Raw genomic sequence first — 21,456 nt, 5'->3', positions numbered from 1 at the left:
TCCGCCCTACTGTTTCTGGTTTATAGTCACCTCGGTGTATCTCTTGGTGTCTAAGATAAGAAACTGAAGTTTAATGTTCCTGGCAGTTCTAGAAACTGAAAGATAACACGAAGATTGTGTGGTGGTTGTTCCTTGACAAGGGCTGGGAGGAGGGCAGGCTGAATGGCAGCCAGAACACTGGGGAGGGGAGGGCTTCCCTGGTAGCGCAGTGGTTGAGAGTCCGCCTGCTGATGCAGGGGACGCAGGTTCGTGCCCCGGTCCGGGAAGATCCCACATGCCGCGGAGCGGCTGGGCCCGTGAGCCATGGCCGCTGGGCCTGCGCGTCCGGAGCCTGTGCTCCGCAGCGGGAGAGGCCACAATAGTGAGAGGCCTGCGTACTGCAAAAAAAAAAAAGAACACTGGGGAGGGTAGATGTGTAGTGGAACTGGTGAGGAGAGGCCATAAGCTGGTTTCTCCCATCCCCAAGGCCGCTGCCTAGGCCAGCACACCTCCACCCTTCCTATGAAGTCACTATGATGAAGCCCCCCCGGGTATCTGTGCTTCTGTTCCTGTACCCCTCTGATCCGTTCCCCCCTCTAACCTTATCACTCCCAGCTCAGAACCTTCCACTGGGTTCCCACTGCTTTTAGGATAAAGTTCAGCCTTTTGCACATGGCCACATGGCCAGCACAGTCTGGCCCTCTGGCATCTTCCAGCCTCGCCTGCCACCTTCTCCTTTCCCTGAAGGCCCCAGCTCTGTCTGACCTCTCAGCCTCCCCACGTACTAGTCTTCCGGCTTAGAAAGCTCCCCTGACCCCTGGACCTGGCTACCTTGTACTTGCCTTGCAGGTCTCAACTGGATGATCACTTCCTTGGCACTCACCTTACTGGGTTGCCTCAAAGGAGACTGAAATATTGTATTGAATATATCTTCTAGAGCAAGACTTGGCAAACTCTGCTAGATAGTAATATTTCCAGCTTTGAGAGCCATACAGTCTCTGCTGCAACCACTCATCTCTGCTGTTATAGAGCAGAAGCAGCCAGAGACAGTATGTAAACAAATGAGTGGAGCTGTGTCCCAATGAACCTTATTTACTAACGGGCAGTGGCCCATGGGCTGGAGTTTGAGGACCCTGGTTATAGAGAATTTCTAAACATTACTATTTATTCTTGAGCACTGAGTAAGCCAGGCACTGAACTATGTATGACTGGACTGCAGGATTGCACGTGATTCTTACATCAACCCCACAAGGTAGGTACCTTTATTACTCCTCTTGAGATTCCTATTTTATGGAGGAGGAATTTGAGGCCAAGAGAGGCCATGACTTCCCCTAGGTCCCAGAGTGGGGACAGTGCACCTCATACATCCAGGATCTGGCCCCTGAGCCGTCCTCATAGGTGGTCCTTGGAGCCATCCCTCTGGCTCCATGCTGTGGTCAGGGGTCAGAGTGTGGGACCAGCTGGGCAGTGACTTGGGAGGTGGGGGGAGGAGGAGGGGCTCTGCCAGGCAAGGTCTGGGGGTCCGAGATAAACCCTCAGAGCTTACTCTTCTCTCCACACCCCAACCCTTCTTCCCCAAGAGGGACTTGCCACCTACTCCTGAGTTTATAACAGACTCTCACATAAATGACTGGCTGACAGACTGAAGCTGCTACAGTGCTACTACTTGAGCAGAGTTCTGGCGACATTCAAGTGGGATCCCACAAACCTCACTCACCGAGGTGCTCATTCAGGGAGTTGAGAGTAGAACGCCATTCAGTCAGCTGAGCTTTGCTGTAATTGGGGGGCAGGAGGTCACTGGGGAAGGAAGATGTGACACGTGAGCCATACTTGAATAAAACATTCACTTACCAAAATTGGTAGCATCTTCAAGGAGCACGGGTCTAGGGAAGTATCTACGTAAATACCGATGAAATGGGTGACTGTTGGGGATTTCCTGGTGCCAAAAGCATACCTCTTGAAAAGGTCTAATAACATTATTGAGCCTGTTACTTAGAAAATAAAACTGAATTTTCCTAATGGAAAAAAACAAATGGTTATCACACAACCCAGGAAGCTACTTCGAGGAACCTAATGAGGGATAACAATATAAAATGCATACAAAGTTTACGCATTAAGACAGTTGCTTAACAGTACTGTTTATAAACACTCAAAAAATCAAAAACAACCTTCATTCCAACAATAGGGAATTGTCTAAATAAAATATATGAATTCTCTTCTGTAGTCACTAAAAAGAGTGTAGCAGATTGAAAAATGGTCAGTATTGTTAGGTCCTCCCACCAGCAGGTGGAGTCTATTTTTCCACCCCTGGATCTAGGCTTGGCCCTGAGATTTGCTTTGGCCAAGGGGACACTAGCAACCATGACACAGAAAAGGTTTGGGGAAAGGGCTTACGCATGCCGCTTGCCCTCTCTTGCTGTAGGGAGCTCTTCTGCCAGCACCACCACCATGCCTACAAGCCTGGATTAGCCTCCTGGAGGCTGAGGGAGCAAGTGGAGAGAGGCCCCAGCTGCCCCAGCTGATGCTCCAGACACGGGAGTGAGGCCATCCAGCCCAGCCACAGGGAACTGCTTGGCCAGCTCACAGAATCATGAGAAGCAAAAAATGATTGTTGCTTTAAGCCACTAAGGAAGTTACAGGTGGTGTTTAGTGATGTGGAAAAATGCGTATGACATGCTATTTACTGTCCAAACCAGGACATTTTGCCAGTGAAAGGGGGATGCGATGAACAATTATGTCAGGACAAGACGTGTAACCCAGGATGGTCTTGGGCAGCCCCCTCATAGTGGGACAGTAAAGAGCAAAAGGTAGGTACAAGAGTGTGCAGTGCATAATCTCAAGTCTAAACATTGCACTAAATGCAATGTGGCATCCTAGACTGGGTCCTGGAACAGAAAAAGGACATTAGTGGAAAAACTGGTGAAATCCCCAAAAGTCTGGTGCTTACTTAATGGGAACGCATCAAAGTTAATTTCTTAGTGTTGACAAGTGTCCACTGGCAGTGTAAGGTGACAACATCAGGGAAATTGGATTAGGAGTATACAGGAATTCTGTGTATTATCTTTGTAACTTTTCTGTAAATCTAACATTACTCCAAAATGCAAATTTTATTTTTAAAAACTATTTTTAAATTACATGCACATATACTTACTGGGTCCAGGAAAATCCATGGGGATTCTCCTGGGATTTTTGGATAACTCCCTCTTGGGGCCATGGGAATCTTAATAAGACTCCCCACCCCTCTGCCATCATTGCCCACAAGTCTGCAGAGGGCCTGGCATGCGCCAAAACAAGGACCCTCGCCGGACATCTGGGGCTCTGGGTTTACAGAGGAAGGCCTGGAGCTCTGGGCAGGGATGGGACGTGGGCACTACGTGTGATCCCATATGAGGCAGTTCCATGGAACAGCTCCTCGGGCTTGATTAGAAGGCTCCCTAGCAGCCGCTGACAGGTCAAGGAAACATAGGTGGTGTCTACACAGTGTGCTTTGTGGGAGCTGTCCAGACCTCTTTGCACAAACACCACAAACCCAAACCTTCGCTCAACACTCACTGGAATTCTGTGATCAAGGCTTTGCAACTTTAAGTTGTGTGTTTAAGCATTGTGTTTGCAATGCTTCCAGACAGTGGGATTATGTCCTGACTTCACCTTTTTATATATTCCCACTGCTGGGTCCTATGTCCTATAAATGTGCTCTTGCCTCTGATTTCTTAGAATTGCCCCCACCTTCCTCCAGGCCAGGTCATATCACACACCCAGCTCCATGCTCTGCCTGCAGACACTGCCATTATACAGTGTGTTCCAGCTTTGGCCAGAAGCATCAATGAATGCATTTTTCTCCAGGTCTTTGGCCCTGTCTCTCCCCTCCACTCAGGCAGCAGTCAGCCCCACATTCACAGCCTGTATGAGGGATGTGGTGGGGCATAAAAGACATCAGCCTAAAAATCTTTCTGCATTTTGTTTGCAAAAGTCTAAGTTCTTAGGAGAGTCGAGAATATTGTTGAGGAGAAGGCATTTGTGGGAGTGGGCTGAGAGCCCTGGGGAGGAGGAGGACGCTGGGGACCAGGATTGTCTCCTCACCTAAAGAAAGGGGTTGGGGGGAGGTGCAGACACAGCAGGATGGCGGCTGCCTGGCAGTGCCAGCCTGGCAGTACCACCAGCCTACTTCCTGGTGGCACCGTGGGAGCAGCTGCAAGACCCACATCTCTGGACAGCAACGGTTGCCTGGGTGTGAGGACTCGGGGGCTCAGAGCGGCCTCCTCAAGATTCCTTCGTCCAACAGTCTGGAAGCAGCAGCAGTTGCCCAGCTGCATGTGTGTGGACCAAACTCTGATGACCAGACTCCCACTACCAGGCCTGGCTTTGGGTGGGATTCCGTAACTTTCCCTCAGTGGACAGGATCCCCAAGAAAGGCTAAGTTTTGCTCAGCTTTATGAACAAGGACTCAGAGTCCGAAATAAGTGGAGTCAGAGAAAACAACAAAAGCACTTTTCCTTGTGTTGAGATTTTTATCCACGTTGTTAATTTCACACTGCATGAAAATGTGGCTGCACATGGGGCAGGAGATGCCAAACCTGAGGGAGTCCTTCTGGCTCACGTTGTAGGGGTCCTAAGAGTCATTTATGTCCCAGGAGAACTTGAGCTCTGTGGTGGGGAGACGGGAAGAACCTGCATCCCAGCGTCCAACGAGGGACCATCTCAACATCCAAGGGACCAAGGAGGTGCACGGGTCCCAACACATGAAATGTCTTTGCCTTGCAGGACCACACAGGCTCCATCCTGCTGCTAAGGGTGGATGCTACAGGCTCCCCAGACGGTGGGCTTCCAGGGTCTAGAACATTCAGTATGCCCCTTCCAAAGAGCTTATCATGGGATCAGAGCTGGACCCAGGTCTGAGGGAAGCATCCACAGCCTCTGACAGGTCCCTGTCTGATGGCAGCAGCCTCCTCATCAACCTCCGAGCCTTCAGCTTCATTCATACCCCTCTACCCGCCCTCCAAACTGCAGAGCTGATGGAGTCACTCCGCTCCCCACTGCCCTCAGGAAAAGTCTAGCCCCTGACCTGGCCCCTCCTTCCCCAGCTCCCCTCCGACCTCGCCCCTGCCATTACCCCCTTCCAAGCTCTTGGGCAGAGCCACACTAAACTTCTTTCTGCAGCAAATGTGTCATGTGCCCTGCTGCCACTGGGGCGGGGACACCCCAGAACATGGACCCAGGCAACCAGCCCAGGACCAGAGAACTGGGAGATGGCCGGGTCTGGAGGACACCTCAGAAGAAAGTTCAACGCTGAAGACTGTGCCTGCCTCCCCCATGGACCCCCCGAAAGGTGCCCCTCCCCAGCGGCCCCTCCTTCTGTACCAGATGGTGAAGAGATGGTCCAGCTGCTTTTGCTGCAGGGCGCTCTGGTTCTTAAACATGGTCTCCAGCTCCATCTGCACAGCTGGAGTAGTCTGGATCCTTTCACTGGCCATGAACTCACTGGGCGTCCAGACACGTCGGCACCATGCAGAGGAGGGGAGGGGCAAGGTGGATGGGAGAGAAGGGATGAGACCCACGGTAAGAACGTGCAGAACCCTAGCACCCGGACACCACTCCCAGCCCCTTCCCCTCCATCCGGGCCTCTGAGGAAAGGAGGGAAGAAAGAGAGGGAAGGAGAGCGGGGGAGAGAAGAATGGAGGGACCAGCAGGCACAGATCGGGTGTGGGGCCTGACTGCCGCCTCCAGCTCTGTGACCTTGGGCAAGTGGCCCCCGCTGAATCTCAGTTTCCTCTTCTGTAATGGAGCTAATGACAGTACCTTCCTCAAGGAGTACTTGTGAGGACCCAGCAAGATAATGTGAGCAAAGCCCTTAGCACCATGCCTGGCTCCTGGGAAATGCCCAGGAGATGTCAGCTCCTGCCATCACTGCCGATGATGATTACTGACATCTTAACAACCTCCCAAGCCCAAGCCCAGGCCAAGACCAGGCACTTTCCATACAGCATCTTGTTGACCATCACTGAAACCCTATCACCAGTTCATCACAACACCTGCAGAAAAAGGCTCTGTATGTTCAAGCCCTTGACCAAGGTCACAGGGAAAGTACAGGTGCAGCCAGACCTCAATGCACTTTTCCTTCCTCCCCAGCGTCAGACTCTGGTGCTCTCCATCTAGAAATATGGGCGTACAGATGGGCCTCCCACCCACACGGCTACAGCACAGACAGACACTCTTTGGTGTCCTCAGACATCTTGGTCCCAAGAGTCCCTTTCTTAGCAAAAGAAAGCCTTCCTTATTGGCCAAAAGCTCCAGGACCCTTGTGTCAGTATTAACAAAAGTGCCATCTGGTGGAGGAAGCTTGGAGATGGGCCCTCTCTTCACCCTGCCTCCCATGGGTAAAACCTGCTACCACAGGGTGGGAAGTGTCCCAAGCCTGAGGGATGGCCATTCTCCTTGGCCCAGTAATAGTAAAGAGTGGACAGTGGGCAGATAATCAGACTAACATTTTCAAACAATTTGTACAGTGCTCAGAAAATGCTTATGAGAAAATGTGTACGAAGAAAATAAGATACAAATCTACATACGCAGTATGGGTCTAAAAAAGCCTGGGAGAAAATATACCAAATATCAGCTGTGCTTCTCACTGTGGTGAGGAATTAATGGTGATTTTTAATTTCGTCCTTATACTTTTATCTATTTTGACTTTTAAAAAAGAGCACCTATTACTTTTACCACCAGAAAAAGCAAGAGCATTTTAAAGTAACAACAAAGGGAGGGAGAATGTGCCCCCCTCGCCCGCCTATGCTGCCGCCCAGGGGGGCAGGGGGAGAGCCTCGGGTGGGGTGGGCAGCCACCAACCTGAAACCCTGCACCAGGTCCTCCTTCTTGAGAGCCTTCCAGGCATCCACCAGGCCCTGCCAGCGGCGGTGGCCATCGAGCTCCTGCTGCAGCGTGGCCTCCATCAGGTTGACAAACAGCTGGGCGAGGGCCCTCCGGTTGCCCAGCAGGGCGTGGTTTATGATCTGCAGTCACAGGTGGGCAGGCTCTAGATAGAGCAGGGGCTCTCCAAGGTCAGAACAGGGCTCAGTTGGAGAGGGGGCTGGTGAGCTGCGGGCCGAGGGCCGAGCAGGGCCGTGGCAGCGTCTGAGGAGTACTGTGGGGTCGCTGGGCACTCAAGGAAGCTGCCTGAGGCTCAGCAGCTACGGACATAACAAGGGTCTTTCCTGAAGGCTTAACCATGACCATGTGAGTTTCAAGCCAGCTCCAAGGCCACCTCAGATTGTTTGTTTAAAAAGGTGATTCTAAGTTCACTGGAGTTAAGCACTTCAGCAGGCTTTCAGTGTTTAACTGTTTTTTTAATAAATTTGTTCCAAAAGCAGAGTGCTCATGCTACCAGGGACCAGCCACATACGGTTGTGATGAGAACCAGTACCCAATTACCAAATGAGATCAGAGCTAGGACATTCTTTGGCAGTCCTCCCAGCGGACCTCACCAGGGCACCTTTGGCATGGCAGTCGGGATGATTCTTCACTGTGTGACACTGTTCTGCCATTTAGCCTCTCTACCCCCTGAAATGAGAGCAGCCTCTCCCAAGTCCCCCAAGGACTGGGACAGCCAAAAATGCCCCACGCATGTCCCAAAGCCCTCTATGCACTGCCCTGGGGCAAGGGCGAGAACCGCCAAGCTCAGCAGGCAGAAATTTCAGTAACAATTTTCACTGCAAGCTGAGGTTTGATGCCGGCTGTTCCCAGCTGGGGGGCATTGGCAAGTATCTCCTGAACCTCCAATTCCACAGTCATAATGTAAAGATAATGCCATTTACAGCACAAGGAATTGGTGAAGTTAAATGAGATAGATGCACACAGAGCAAGTAGGAAGCGCCAGTTGTTATGCACACAATAAACACAGGAAAGTCAAATGCCGAAACATAAGTGGGACACTGTTAACTCTGACTCCCCTAATCGATCAAATGGTTCAAAGTTAGGAACTCCTGCTTGTCTCAAAATGAGAGCGGCCACTGCTGCGTCCTCTTATGTCATCCTCCCACCAAGTACTGGTGTTTAAGTATCACTATCCTCATTTTTTTTTTTTTTTTTTTTTTTTTTTTTGCGGTACACGGGCCTCTCACTGTTGTGGCCTCTCCCGTTGCGGAGCACAGGCTCGGGACACGCAGGCCCAGCAGCCATGGCTCACGGGCCCAGCCGCCCCACGGCATGTGGGATCTTCCTGGACCGGGGCACGAACCCGTGTCCCCTGCATCAGCAGGCGGACTCTCAACCACTGCACCACCAGGGAAGCCCTCACTATCCTTATTTTATGGACATGGAGTTCCAGGTGCTAGGGCTGAGTAATTTCAGGAACTTTCATGTCTGGGCAGTGGAGAGGGGGGTCTGTGCTCACTCTCTGTCTGTGCTTTGTCCAGGACCCCAAGGCACAGACCTGGGCTGGAGTCCATCTGTGATTCTGAACACTGTACTCCTTCTACCCTGCATGCTGCCAGGAGGCCCATTAACCGGCAAGCCCAGCTTTCTGTACAGGACCTAGAAACCTATACAAGAGAATGTACCTCTGAGTAGCCAAAAGAAGTGTCCCTTCATGAACAACCTTGATTTTCTTGTATTTTTTTTATCCCAAAGGAAGTATTTGGAGAAGGCTGAGGGTGTGGACAGAGAAGCAGTGGGGACAGAGCCAGAGGAGCAGGCATGGTTCAGCAATAGATAGACAGCAGGAGGAAAGACAAGAACCACTAGAAAAACTAGACATACAGAGCATGCTGAGGTCACTTATGAGTGCACACACCACCCTGAGACCACAACAGTTGTGAGATCACGCCTCTGTCTTGTAGCACACATAGCATTGCACATGGTAGCTGAGACACGGCCCCGTAGGTGCTCATAAAATTAGCATTGGTCACATTGACGACACAGTATTAGGTTAACTGGCAGGGAACATGGCAGGGAAGTATAAAATGTACTAGAGAGATTTCTATTGAAAATACTTAACAAAGACTCTAGTTCTGAACTCAAGTAGCCAACCTGAGTTACTTGGAAATGTTATATATGAGAAGCCCATCATTCCTGAGACCCAGGCTCTAGGGCATCCTGGGGTCCTGCTCCCGCGGGCTCATCCCCTGCACGTGAAAACCACTCACCATGGCTTCTTTATTGATCAGCCTGTACACGTCGGGCTGCGTGAGGTAGGAAGTTTTCTCTATGATTTCCACATATTTCTTCAACACACTTTTTAGCTAGAAATGACAAGGCACCACAGTGAGTGACTCCCTTCTCCTGGAGAACTAAAAACAGGTGATGACTCATAAATCCCACAAGTGAAAATCACCAAGAGCACATCTGGAGGCCAACTCACTTTATCTGCCCGGGAGAACTCAAGCGAGTGCAGCGTCTTGTCCAGCTCCTCGATCTCCTGCTTCTGGAGCAGGAACTTCTCGGCCACCTGATCCCGCAGCTCCAACAGGGTCTGTGCCAAGAAGTTTGGGTCAGGCTGGGAGAACAGGTGGCAGGGAAGAAAGTAGCAGGACGCAGGTAGGGCGGGTCCCGCCACGAGGGGACCCCTACTTGGATGGTGTAGTCTTCAAGGTTGTTGTCGTTTTCCACCTTTTCGAAGAGATTGTTGATGTCTTCGTCAGACTCAGCCAGCTTTTTTAAAAGAAGGGTTCCTGGCTCCAAGATGAGAGGTTCCATTTCCTATAACGGGCCAGGAGGGCGAGGGCTATGGTATCAACACCCCTGGGACAGGAAGGACCCCCCCCCCAACCCTATAATAGGGAAGTGCCAGCTGTGGTCCTCTCACAAAAACAGTAACTCTTACCTAGACCTAAAGAGTTCAGGTTTACTAATTGTTCACAGCCAGAGCACTAGGGCAGCACTATTCGGGACACACATCATGTGTGAGCCCTTGTCCTCAGACTCACTTGGTGCTCATCATAGCCTGCAAAGTACGTGCTGACCTTATGCCTGGTCCATGGTTGGAGCTCAACAAATATTCATTAAAGAAGTGGCCAGTGAAATAATTCCAAGAGTACTTCAGATGAGGAAACTGAGGCTCAGTTCGGTTGTGTGACCAAAGCCACTGAGCTCATGGTGACACCAGAGCTCAAGTCCAGTTGGGATATATTAGGAAAGTGATAAGCTGGCCGGGAGAGCACCTTCTTGGTGCTTTGGGTCTACTACCAGCTCCCGGAATCCAGGGAACTCAGGGAGAAAGTGGTGAGTGTGATCCGGGGCCCAGAGAGGACCCGAAAGGGCAAAGAAGGGTCTCACTTAGGCAATATTCCAGGGATTAGTCTGGTTAGAGGTCTCTGGAGAGGAACAGTGAGCCAATTGAGGGTAGTGCCTAAGGGTCAGGCCGTTTGGCCCCTTGTTAGTAGGACTGAGCAGGGAGATCAAAGACTGGGCTTTAGCATCAGATCCAGAGTCCAGTTCCCACGTGGCCCTTACGTGCCAAATCAGGGAGGACTTTCTCGGCCTCACCTATAAACTGGAGGTTATAACAGTACCTGACATATAGAGTTCTTCTCATAATCAGAACTTGTAGCAAGCCATCCAAACATAGCTACTATGATTCTGTCTACACCTGGTGAGCCACTGAGGACCTGGGAGGAGGGGCGGTCGGCGGTGGGCGCTGTGCAGAGTCCACCCTCCCCTTGGAACGGTCCAGGAACAGAAGGCAAGCGAGAGGGAGAATTCTCACCATCCCAATCTGATCGATCTCCTCCTTAAAGCTCGCTAGAGCACTCTCATAGCCCCTCCTCTTGTAAGCCTCTAGGTCTTGAAGGGTGATGGTGCTGCTCCTCTCAGGAACTGGGGGAGAACAACGGAGGTGATGAGGTTGCCCTCAGAGCTCCAAGGCGAGGTCAGAGTACCCAGGAAAAGACAGCAAGGCAGCAAGTGCCTGGGCTCAGGAGATGGCCCCCCAAAGCAGGCCAGCAGTGTCAGAGACTTAAGGAAAAAGAACGTGATCCCTAAGTGCTGTAGGGGATTAAGTCTTGCATATACAGTTAAATGCTCAAAAAAAGTTCCAAATGGTATGTATAGAATAGGAACATTTAGGGTTTTTTTTTAAGTTTTATAGAAGAAAATACATACACAGATAAGAATTACCAACACTTATCAGCACTTACCATTCACCAGGTATTGTTCTAAATCAGTTACGCCTCAGGATGAAGCCAAGAGGCAGGTTCTATTACCGGCCCCATCCTACAAGTGAGGACACTCAGGCATGGGGATCCAAGACCAAAGGCAGTCAGAGGCTCGGCAGGGGTTGGCACGTGGGCCCTCTGCTCTAGGGTCTGTGAGCTCACCCTGCGCTCTGCTGTCCTCTGAATACGGGTGGGACCCGGGACACTATGTGGTTTCATGGGCGGTGGGCACTCTTCGGCGGAGAAAGGGTGCTATTGGGAAGGCGGAGTTTTCACCTTCTGCTTTATCTCCTTCCTTTATCTATAGTGAGTATGTATTACTTTTTTAATTACAAAGAAAAAGAGCCTCCATATCCAGATAAAGTCAAACCAGGGTAATGTGATACAGATTGAAAAACCCTCCTGTGAAATCACAGAAGAGCAAGCTACATCCTTTACCAAATGGTTTCATCAGGAAATGCTAACTGTGCAGGCAGCCCCTCCTCCCCCCCAAGTTCCCTGTGCTGGGGAGAAGGTTCAGGGGAGGTTCAGGGGAAACGCTTGGGAGGCAAAGGCCCAGGGGAGAGGGGCGGGGCGGAGAGGTGGGTTCCGGGGAAGGCCCTCTATGATGCTGAGCAGAGGAACAGTGGGACCTTCAGGTGCTTCTACGTTAGTGCTTCCAGGAGCTCCCCACAGAGCGCTCTCTGGCCCAGGCCATGCCCGCCCTCACGCCTGAACATCGGCTCACCGGGGGTGTCTGGGAGGCCCCGCACTTCTCTGGCAGCAATGCTGTTCTCACTCTCTTGAGCTTTTTCCTTCTTGGCTATTTCCTTTTCCCTGAGGCATAAGCAGAGGAAAACAATAACCAACACCCCCCACCACACACCCCACCCTGCTCCCCTCCAGGGTAGCTATGGGTCTCCAGAGACACACCCTGGGAATTGGTAAGTCTGGGCCCACTGATTGCAAAATGCCCTGAGGATGTGCCCCCAACAAACACTGCCTGGGCATCTGCTGCCAGCAGACACCACAGTCCTCAGATGAGAAGCTGGGGTCTGCCCTCAGGGATCTTGCTCCATTCTGGCTGCACAAGTGTGAGTGGTGGGCAGGAGCCATTTTCAACATGTGGAAACTGAGGGCCACAAGGGGCCTGGCCAACCTGGGAAAGCCAGACTGGGGCTAAGCATTCAGCACGCTCCTCATTTGCTTCTTCAACAACCCATCCTATGAGGCAGCCAGGGTGACCCCGTTGTCCAGGATGGGGGATGAGGGAGGGAAGTCACTGGACAAAGTGGCGCTGGGATTCCCAGATCCCTGCATGTGACGCCAAGGTCCATGGTTCATGGGGTCTGGGTGTGGGAGAAGAGAGCTGGGATCCCAGGACAAACTATCTCAGTAGGGAGGACCAGGTGGGTGAGCATGACCTCAGCTTTGGAATAAAAATCCCTTAATGTGCTGTCCAGAGGGCAAGCGTCACAGAAATGCAGTTCTCAGTGACGCCTGCCATTCCTCGGGGCCCTGACATGTGCAGCACTTTCCAGACTTTTTCGTATGTAGTCCTCATGGTACACCTACCACCAAGGAAGATTGCAGGGCCTGGGTGGCAGCTGATGGGGCCCAGGCTGGCCCTCCAGAGGTGGGTCTCTCAGCCTTGTCAACCAAATGCCCCTGGACTAAGGCGGCCCCACTAGAGCCCGGGTGCCCCAACTATGGGAGCTGCTAACGGCTCTGGCTTCTTGGCCACTTGTCCCAGGAACTTGGGGGCTTGGTTTACACTAGTGGTGATCTACCCGTACCCCAAGTTTTTCTTCCACCCACCAGAGGTCCTGTCCCGTGTGAATGAATGCACAAGTTGACCGGTTTGGCTGGCCAAATTTTCAAGGAGGGGACAAGGCACCCCAGAGAGGTGCCGATGCTGAGTCAGTGATCCCAGTTGCTTTGAGGGTGGCAGGGCCTGGTAGGTTATAAGCACATCTCTCTTCTTGTGTCCAGAGCAGAGCTGGCCTTGTCTGTCTGTGCCAGGAAGCCAGCACAACGCCAGCACCCTCCATGAGAAGTGCCTTTCCCCAAACAGTGTCCTGTGGGTGCCAGAGCGCCTGACTGATGTTATATCCAGTTATGGGGAGGATAGGTGGTTCTAGGCTAAACTCTGGGGAGGAGGGGACCCTCGGGAAGCACAGGGAGATGTCAGGAGTCCCTGAGTCTGGTAGAAAACAGGCCAGCTGAGAGGAGCCTGGCACCCTTGTAGGAGCCAGAGTCACAGCCAGGCTGCACAAGACTATCCTCCCAGGAGGTGGGAGGGAGTATGGTCAGGTTCCAGCTGTGTGTGCCTCTGGACCCCTGCATGGGGCATCAGGGACAGGGCTGGAGAATGCTGACCTCCAGTCTGTGCCTGGGTGGCCAGTGGGTTTGCCCAGCTGTTCAGGGTGCTGAGTGTCAGAAGCCTCAGGGGACCTTTTCCTGGGAAAACTCAAAGGGCAGGGCAGAAACTTTTACCCAGTCAATCCCTGCTCCAATGGAGGTTAAAAGGAACACAAAGGCAGATACAGCAGGACTGACTTCCTGTCCCAGAGTCCCAGACTCGAGAAGGTTTATGGCTGGTGCAGAGCTTGACGAGCCTAAGGGAAGCCCAGCTCCTGCTACATTCTCCAAAGTGCCCCGTGAGGAAGCACTTTTCCTTTTCCTTTCCGTTCCTTTCTCCCTGCTTGAGGAGTCTAAGCTCAGGGAGCTGAAATGGCATGCTCAGGAATCTCAAGTTCAATTTCTGAACTCGGAAGTTCAGAAGGAACTCCTCATCTCCCTGTCCCAACCCACTTGCTCCCATCTCAGGGAATGGCACCTCTGCTGTCCACCCAAGCGCTCAGGCCAGAGACCTAGGACTCTCAAGAGCCCTCTCCTCCCACCCAATCTGTCACCTAGTCCCGTGGGTTCTGCCTCCAAAATAAACCTGAAGTGCCCTGTGTCCCTCTCACAGCCCCACAGAGCTTGCGTGGACTGTGGTGGCCTCCTCCCTGGCCTCCCTGCCTTTCCTTGCAACCCCCCCCCATTCTACACACCGCACAACCTGAAGGCCTTAAAAATGCAAATCAGCTGTTCACTTCAGTACAGTCCAAAATACGGACTGTGGCCTGCAAACCTCTCCTGGCCTCGCCTCCCACTCCTCTCCGCAGGCCCGCTGACTTCTTCAGCCTTCTGGAACAGATAAGCCGGTACTGTCTCAGAGCCCTGCTCCATGTTTCCTTTCCTCATCCTCTCATCTCAGCTGAGGCCTCTCCTCAGACAGCTTTCCTGACTCCTGTCCCACCACCCCGTCCTTGGTGTCAGAGCCTTCCCCCCCTTGGGGAGACCTGCTTATTTATGTACTGTTGAAGCCTCAAGTTCCAGGAGGTTGGGATCTGCATACCCAGTGCCCAGTGAGGGAGAGGGCGGAAGACAGGGAGAAGCAAACAATCCTGCAAAGTAGCTGTTATTACCTCTCTCTCTCAGGGGAGGTACCTGGGACTTCATACCTATCTGGTACTCATCTTGTGAGCTCTTTTTGAGTTTTTGAAAATTCTGACCACCTCTAATGTGTGGGATGTGGCCTGGACAGCAGGACCTACCTGTAGAGAACAGGGTTTTCTGTGACCCAGTCATTGGGTAGGCTGTGCACCCACTTCCGCTGTCGAGGAGACATCATCTCCCCTTCACGAATATCCATCTTCTTCATCAAGAGCTTCCTGCCATCCTTTGGGGCCATGGAACGCTCCATAGCTCGCTTCCTGGTGGATGCCAGGGAGCGGACCAGCTTTACCTAAATCCGGGAAGATCCAGGTTAGGGGGATCAGAACTGCAGACTTCCCAGCACCCAGGCTGACTGTGCTGTCTTAGAAGGTCACGTGGGAGCCGGCCAGCAGGAAGGCACTTTGAGGGAGGCCTGCAACCCCAGGGCACACCCCATGCAGGTGGGCTCTCCCCTCCCCATATCAGTCATTCAGCCATTTCTAGGAGGGCATCTTTTAAGAAATTTTAATGAGGACCAAGATGCTCATCCCCGCATTTATAATCATAAGGAATTGGAAAAATGGAACTGTCCAACAACAGGAGATTGGTTGAGTAAACCCAGTATGACCCTTCAGTTGAATGTTAGGAATTTATTAAAAATGAGACTTACAAAGGATTTTTTATGACATGAGGAAATGCTCAGGATATGATATACCATAAAATATATCAATTAAGAGCATAAATTAAGGGAGTTCCCTGGTGGCCCAGTGGTTAGGATTCCAGGCTTTCACTGCCGTGGCCCAGGTTCAATCCCCGGTCAGGGAACTGAGATCCCGCAAGGAGCGTGGAGGGGCAAAAAAAAAAAAAAAAAAGTATAATTAAAATTATAACCAAAATTATACATTATAATCTCAAAACTTTAAATGTATGGGGAAATGACGAGGAGAAAATAACCCAAACGTTAAGAATGGTTGCTTCGAGGGCGCAGGATCATGTGAGTAATTCGTTCCTTTTGTTTCTTTATGCTATTATAATTTCCAAGCCTTCCACAGAGAGCATTATTTAGGGCTCAAAGTAGGAATAAAAATCCCTTTTAAATAAGCAGTACACAACTTCAAAGGAAGGGTTTGAGTCTGTGTGTTTCTTTTAAGATATTGTTTCATCTGTGCAGTTTTTTATAGATGACAAGGCAATGCCAACAACCTATATGGCTGTCAAGAGGGCATTATTACCTTAATAAATTATGGGAAGTCCTAGGTCAAAAACTAGGCAGCCACTAAACATCGTGAAGTTCGTGAATGTGCAGTGACACGGAAAGGTCTCTGGGATAATTTAACCAGGGAAAAAGTAGGTTTTAAGACACTGCTATAGAATCAAACCCAGTTTTTAAACAGAAAAATAAGAAATGCTTTCATGCTAGGTAAAAGCTCCAGGATACCCAATGGCTATTTCTGAGTAATTTAAATTAAATTAAATTAAATTAAATTTTAATTTTCTAATTTTCAGAAACAGACATTCTTATTTTGTATCCTTACATTTCAGGAGCCAATAAGAATTATTTTTAATCTAAGCAATTTCAAAGCCCTTATTTCATTAGATTCCAGGCAAGGAAGTCTTCAGAGGGAGGGAAGTTTCCAGGGGGCCAGAGGGAAGGGGGGAGCAGGAAAAGGGGGAACAGAAGAATAGGCTTACCTCAGCCTCGAAGATCTGCTGGTAGAATTTCCCGCTGGGAATTTGGGTCACCTTCCCCACTGAGGACATCTTGGCCTCTGGCTGGACACCCCTGCAGGGAAGCTGTTGTCTGGGGTTTGGTCTCTATTAGACCCGGACGGATACTGACAAACCTCCCCCTACCCCTCCGAGGACAAGTCCTCCCCCGAGGACAAGGATCCCCAGGCAGACAGGCTGGCCGGGTCCACCGGGGCTGAGACTCCTCTACCCTGGGAGAAAGCATCAGGGCCCCTATCAGGCCTCAGGGTTTTTACTTTAAAAGAAGAAGAGGGGGAGGGGTGCGAAGAAGCAAAAGGGAAACAAACCTTAGGCAAGAACCTAACTCGAACTCACTGAGAAGGTCGGCTCTCCCAGCCACGCCAGGCGCAAATCTGAGATTGACTTTGGGGACAAAGAATAATAGCTATTGCTTGTGCTTCACTCTCTCAAGCTCTTCCGGGAAAAGTCTACGTGCCCAAGGTATTAGCTGGGATTTCAACCCAGCCAACCCAACTGGCGCAGAACTCGGTTCGAGAACTTCCCCCGCACCCCTCCCCCCCCAACAAAGGACACCTGGGTAGGAGAACGTGGAGGGAGGGAGCGGCCTGATTCTGGCCACGCTCATTAGGCACCTACTGAATGCTGAGAAGCCCAGCAGGCTCCTCTCGCGCCTGCCCCACAAGCCCATCAAGGAGCAGGGGCAGTCTCAGGGCAAGCCCTCTAAGCCCCGCCAAGTGGAGGGAGGCCCTGCGCCCAGGAACCCGGCCGCGCCCGCACCTGCACCAGCAGAAAGCACCACTCAAGTCCAACCTCAACTGCAGCTAGACACACTTGGTCTCCAAGGCAACGCAGAGGGGCGGGAGCTCCGTTGGCCCCGCCCTCATGTACTTTCCCAGGAGGAGGCGGGTTGCCCTTACCGACGGGGAGCCCCCCTGGTGGAGTAGTGAAACTCCTACCAGTTTCTCTGTGCAGGGGATACCTCAGGGCTGGCAGGAGCATCCAGAGCAGCACATTGAATATTCCGAAAACTAGCAGGAGACAGGAGATGCATCTCTGAGCCATTGTGGTCAAGAAAAACCATCCTATCTTCTTTGTCTTGGTTAAAACCAATCTCTGCTGGGAAGTAGCATAGAGTAGTGCGTGGCTATAAATAAGAAGTGGAAAGCATCTCTAAAAGAGACCATCTCTTTCTCAGACTAAAAGAGGTTGAAGGGCTCAAAATCCAGGCCTCAGGCTTGAATGGAATTACAATTAAAAGGCTAATTTATGTGACTCTTTGAGTTCCATTCACCCAACTCACCACTGCTGCATAACTCTCCTAAAATACAGCTCTGATGTACCCACTCTCCTGCTCAAAAGGCCCTCACCAGCTCTGCAGCCTCTACCAAACCCAGCCCACAGTCCCTAGATGACCTCAGAGGCTCCCCGCATCTGGTTCCCGCCCTGACTCTCCCTGCTTCAGCAAACTCCTCACTCTTCCTGCATCTGCCACTGCCCCCTTGCCCTTCCTCACCCTGCTCCTCTGCTGGGATCCTTCTGTTTCCACACACCCCAAACCCACCCATACTTCCAGCCACTGCCAGTGACAAGATCCCACCCACTCACTCTGACCCTCATATCCCCTTCCTCACCCCGTCACCTCTCCTTTCCCTGAACGTGCTTGTACGTTGGTCGCTGTCAAATGCAGGAGTTCAGGGCATCCTACTGGAAGGGGTTTTCTGAGGGGCAGGTGTGCCCTCCCTAACTTTCGTCCAGCTTCGACTGCCCTCAGCAGTGCCCTGCACATAATTCAGACACACTGAGTGCTCCCTGGTAAATGCACGAATGCCCGGAGTGTCCTGGTCTGACTCTCCCAGAGTTGGCTCTTTCCCACACACGCACCCAGAGTCCTGCATGGCCAGGGCTGAAGATACTTGTGGCTGACACTGAACTTGGTGCGGGTTTCCTATAGGTGTGGGGTTCCTGACTCCTCAGAGAATCCCTCCCCTCAGCAGGGATCCCTGTCCCAATTGCTCGTAAATGCTCCCTGTGACAACTTCCTTGAATAAGTGATCATTCTGTCCAGACTAGTTTCAGAAATTAAGAAACAGTGAGTAGAAACCCTTTTATTCCCTTCTTTGGTCCCGGGTTTTATTAACAAGGTGAAATATTGTAACAAGTGATTGGACTAATTTTAGCTGGAAAAAGAGAAAGTATATTAAGTGAGGTTAAGGGTGAAAAACAATAAAAAATAGGAAATGTCCAGGAATTATTTGCAGTTAGCGAGATCTCTGTCTTGTCTAAGAGGCCCTGTTGGCTTGGCCCTTCTACATCAGAAACTGTGTTTTCCCTGCTCAGATAGATGCTTTCTGGGTTCCGAGTAAGCAACACACGTTGTTTAAAATAGAAAAAAAAATTGAATGGAGAAAATAAAAATAATATCACCACTGAGAATTTACCTCCCTTAATTCTCAAGTTTCTGGGCTTTTGTATTTGAGTTTGGATCAAACATGGAAATTTGTGTTTGGCTTTTGGATGGCATTTGTATTACCCTCCTAACTCTACAATGTTATAACTGGAAAGACTAACCAGCTAGAGATCATCTGGTGAGTCCACCTCCAGTGTTAGAGATGGGCAAGGAGGTGAGAGACAGGGAATGGAAGGAGTGAAGCTAAGCCTTTGGACTCTTTTTCCTGCACCTCAATGTCATATCTTCCCCCTCAGTCTTCACTTTGAAAATGTCTCTTGACTTGAATCTCATCCTTTTCCTTCCTCTTCCACAGTCCATCGTCCATCTTCTCCATAGTCCATAGAAAGAAAACCAACAAGGACCACCTCAAGGGCTAATATTTATTGAGAGGGTTTAATACTCTCAATAACTATGAGAGGAGTACTGTAATTAGATGAAGAAACTGAGGCTCAGAGAGTTGGTAACTTGGCCAAGATCTCCAAGATAGGAAGTGATTAAATCCAGGATGTGAACCTTGACCATGTAATTCCAGAGTTTTGAACCAAACACTATGTCATCTGACCTTGGGACTAACCAGAAAAAAAGTTCTGGATCCAACTGATAGGATTTGTGTGTTGAACTATAGCACACATACTGAAAAGTACAGAAATCATAAGTGTAAGCTTAATATATTATCCAGTGGGAATACACCTGGTAACCAGTACCCACAAGAAATAGAACATTACCAGCTCTCCAGGAGCCCCCTTTATGTACCCATCCCAAGTCACTGCCCTCTCCTCCCCAAGGGTAACAAATATTCTAACTTATGAATTCGTTTTGCTTGTTTTTGAACTTAAATGGAATAATACAGAATGTACCCTTTTATGTTGGACTTCTTTCATTATGTTTGTAAGTTTCAAACATATTTTTGAATGTGGCTGTAGTTCATTTTTATTTCTGTATATCATCCCATTACCAAAAAATATAACCCATCGTATTTGTCCTTTCTATTATTGATGCACATTTGGGTGGTTTTTCCAGTTTAGAGAATTACCAAATAATGCTGCTCTGAACATTCTTTTGCATGGTGAACATATGTAGGCATTTCTATTTCTATTTTATTTCTATTCATATTTTCATATACTTAAGGCTATTCACATTTCTTTTTCCATGAACTGTGGGTTCATGTCTTTTGCCAATTTTTCTACTGTGTGTCTGTTCTTTTTCTTATCAATTTCTAGGAACTCTTTGTATATTGGGCATGTGAGCCCCTTTGTAATATGAATTACAAATATTCACAGTTTATCATTTCTTCCTTTTTATTATGATGGTTTGGGTTGGGGGTTTTTTGGTGTTTTTATTTGTTTGTTTGTTTTGCTATGTATTGTTAAGATGTTACTTCTCCCCAAATTGATCCATAGATTTATACAATCACAATAAAGTATCTCAGGAGATGTCTGGTGGACACTGACTATTTGATTTCAAAATTTCCATAGAAGTACAAATGTCCAAGAATAGTCAAGATAATCTCAAAGAAGAATAAACTTGAACGGCTTACATGACCAGATATTAAGCCTTAGAATAAAGTTACAATCATCAGGGCAATGTGCTGTAGTAGTGCAAGGATAAACACAAAGAGAAACAGAGAGTCCAACTCAGACCCACACATACGAACATTTATGTTGTATATACTAAAGAGGCCTGGCAGAGCAATGGGGAGAAGACAATCTTAGTAAACAGCCCAGGGTCACTAGTTATCCATATGGGAAATAAATTAATCTTGACTCCTACCTTACACCATGAACAGAAAATCAATTCCAGGTGGATTTAAAATCTAAATGTGGAAGTTTAAAATAATAGCATTTGTATTAGATAATAACATAGGAGAATATTTTCTTGACCTTGGGGCATAAAGACAAAAATTAATAAACTAGACCTTATTAAAACTAAGAACTTCACTTCATCAAAAGACGCCTTCAAGAGAGTAAGAAAGAGCAGAAGAATAAATACGTGTCATATATTTATCTGGAAAAAGCCTCACAAAGGATACGTAACTAATTTCTGTGAATTAATAAGAGGAAAGAGACAATCTACCTGAAAAAGAAATGGGCAAAAGATTTGACTAGGCATTTCACAGAAAGATAACCAAATGGCCAACAAGTACATAAAAAGCTGCACAACATCATTACTCATCGGGAAAATGCAGATTAAAACCACAGTGAAACACCACTACACATATACCAGAATGGCTGAAAAATGCTGACAATACCAAGTGTTGGTGAAGCAACTGGAACTCTCATACACTGCTATGTGTGTTAACTCCTACAACCACTTTCAAAAACTCTTTGATAGTATCTCCTAAAAATGGACTTACACATACTCAATGACCCCAAAATTCCATTCCTGGGTAAATGCCTCAGGCTCAGTCATAATATGACAAAATTATGAAAGTTTAAAATTTGACAATACATCCTAACGCTGGGGGAGAAATAGAAAAGTGATGCTTCCTCTCCAGACTCTCCAGGCCCATCACGTCCAGCAGTCTGTAGACCTGCCTGATTGCACTGGGGGTGCCTGCATAGCTCCAGAGAACTTGGGGTACTCAGAGGTGGCATGTCAGTGCGGAGGATGGCAAAGAACTCACATCCTGGGCAGAGCCACTGGTCCAGTGAGCAGTATGCTCTGCAAGGCTAAGCTGGAGCAAGCCGGGCTCCAGCTCCCCACCTCATAGCTCATTCT

The 21,456-nt window shown here is 49.5% G+C and overlaps 1 protein-coding gene across 1 annotated transcript in view; it reads right to left on the bottom strand.

The window, feature by feature from the left end:
- Nucleotides 1–16,373, bottom strand: part of CCDC180 (coiled-coil domain containing 180) — a 55,919-nt gene extending 39,546 nt beyond the window's left edge. Inside the window, 10 exon segments of the mRNA XM_060101245.1 lie at nucleotides 1,697–1,776; nucleotides 5,338–5,457; nucleotides 6,817–6,980; nucleotides 9,111–9,206; nucleotides 9,326–9,436; nucleotides 9,535–9,663; nucleotides 10,670–10,779; nucleotides 11,845–11,933; nucleotides 14,699–14,889; nucleotides 16,272–16,373. Coding sequence (XP_059957228.1) covers nucleotides 1,697–1,776; nucleotides 5,338–5,457; nucleotides 6,817–6,980; nucleotides 9,111–9,206; nucleotides 9,326–9,436; nucleotides 9,535–9,663; nucleotides 10,670–10,779; nucleotides 11,845–11,933; nucleotides 14,699–14,889; nucleotides 16,272–16,340 — 1,159 coding nt within the window. The 5' untranslated portion in view covers nucleotides 16,341–16,373.
- Between the last annotated feature and the right edge of the window lie 5,083 nt (nucleotides 16,374–21,456).

The sequence above is a fragment of the Mesoplodon densirostris genome, chromosome 6 (assembly GCF_025265405.1).
Source record: "Mesoplodon densirostris isolate mMesDen1 chromosome 6, mMesDen1 primary haplotype, whole genome shotgun sequence".
In the NCBI taxonomy this organism is placed as follows: Eukaryota; Metazoa; Chordata; class Mammalia; order Artiodactyla; family Ziphiidae; genus Mesoplodon; species Mesoplodon densirostris.
The sequence above is the reverse complement of the archived record's forward strand: the minus strand, read 5'-3'. Positions and strand labels throughout refer to the sequence as shown.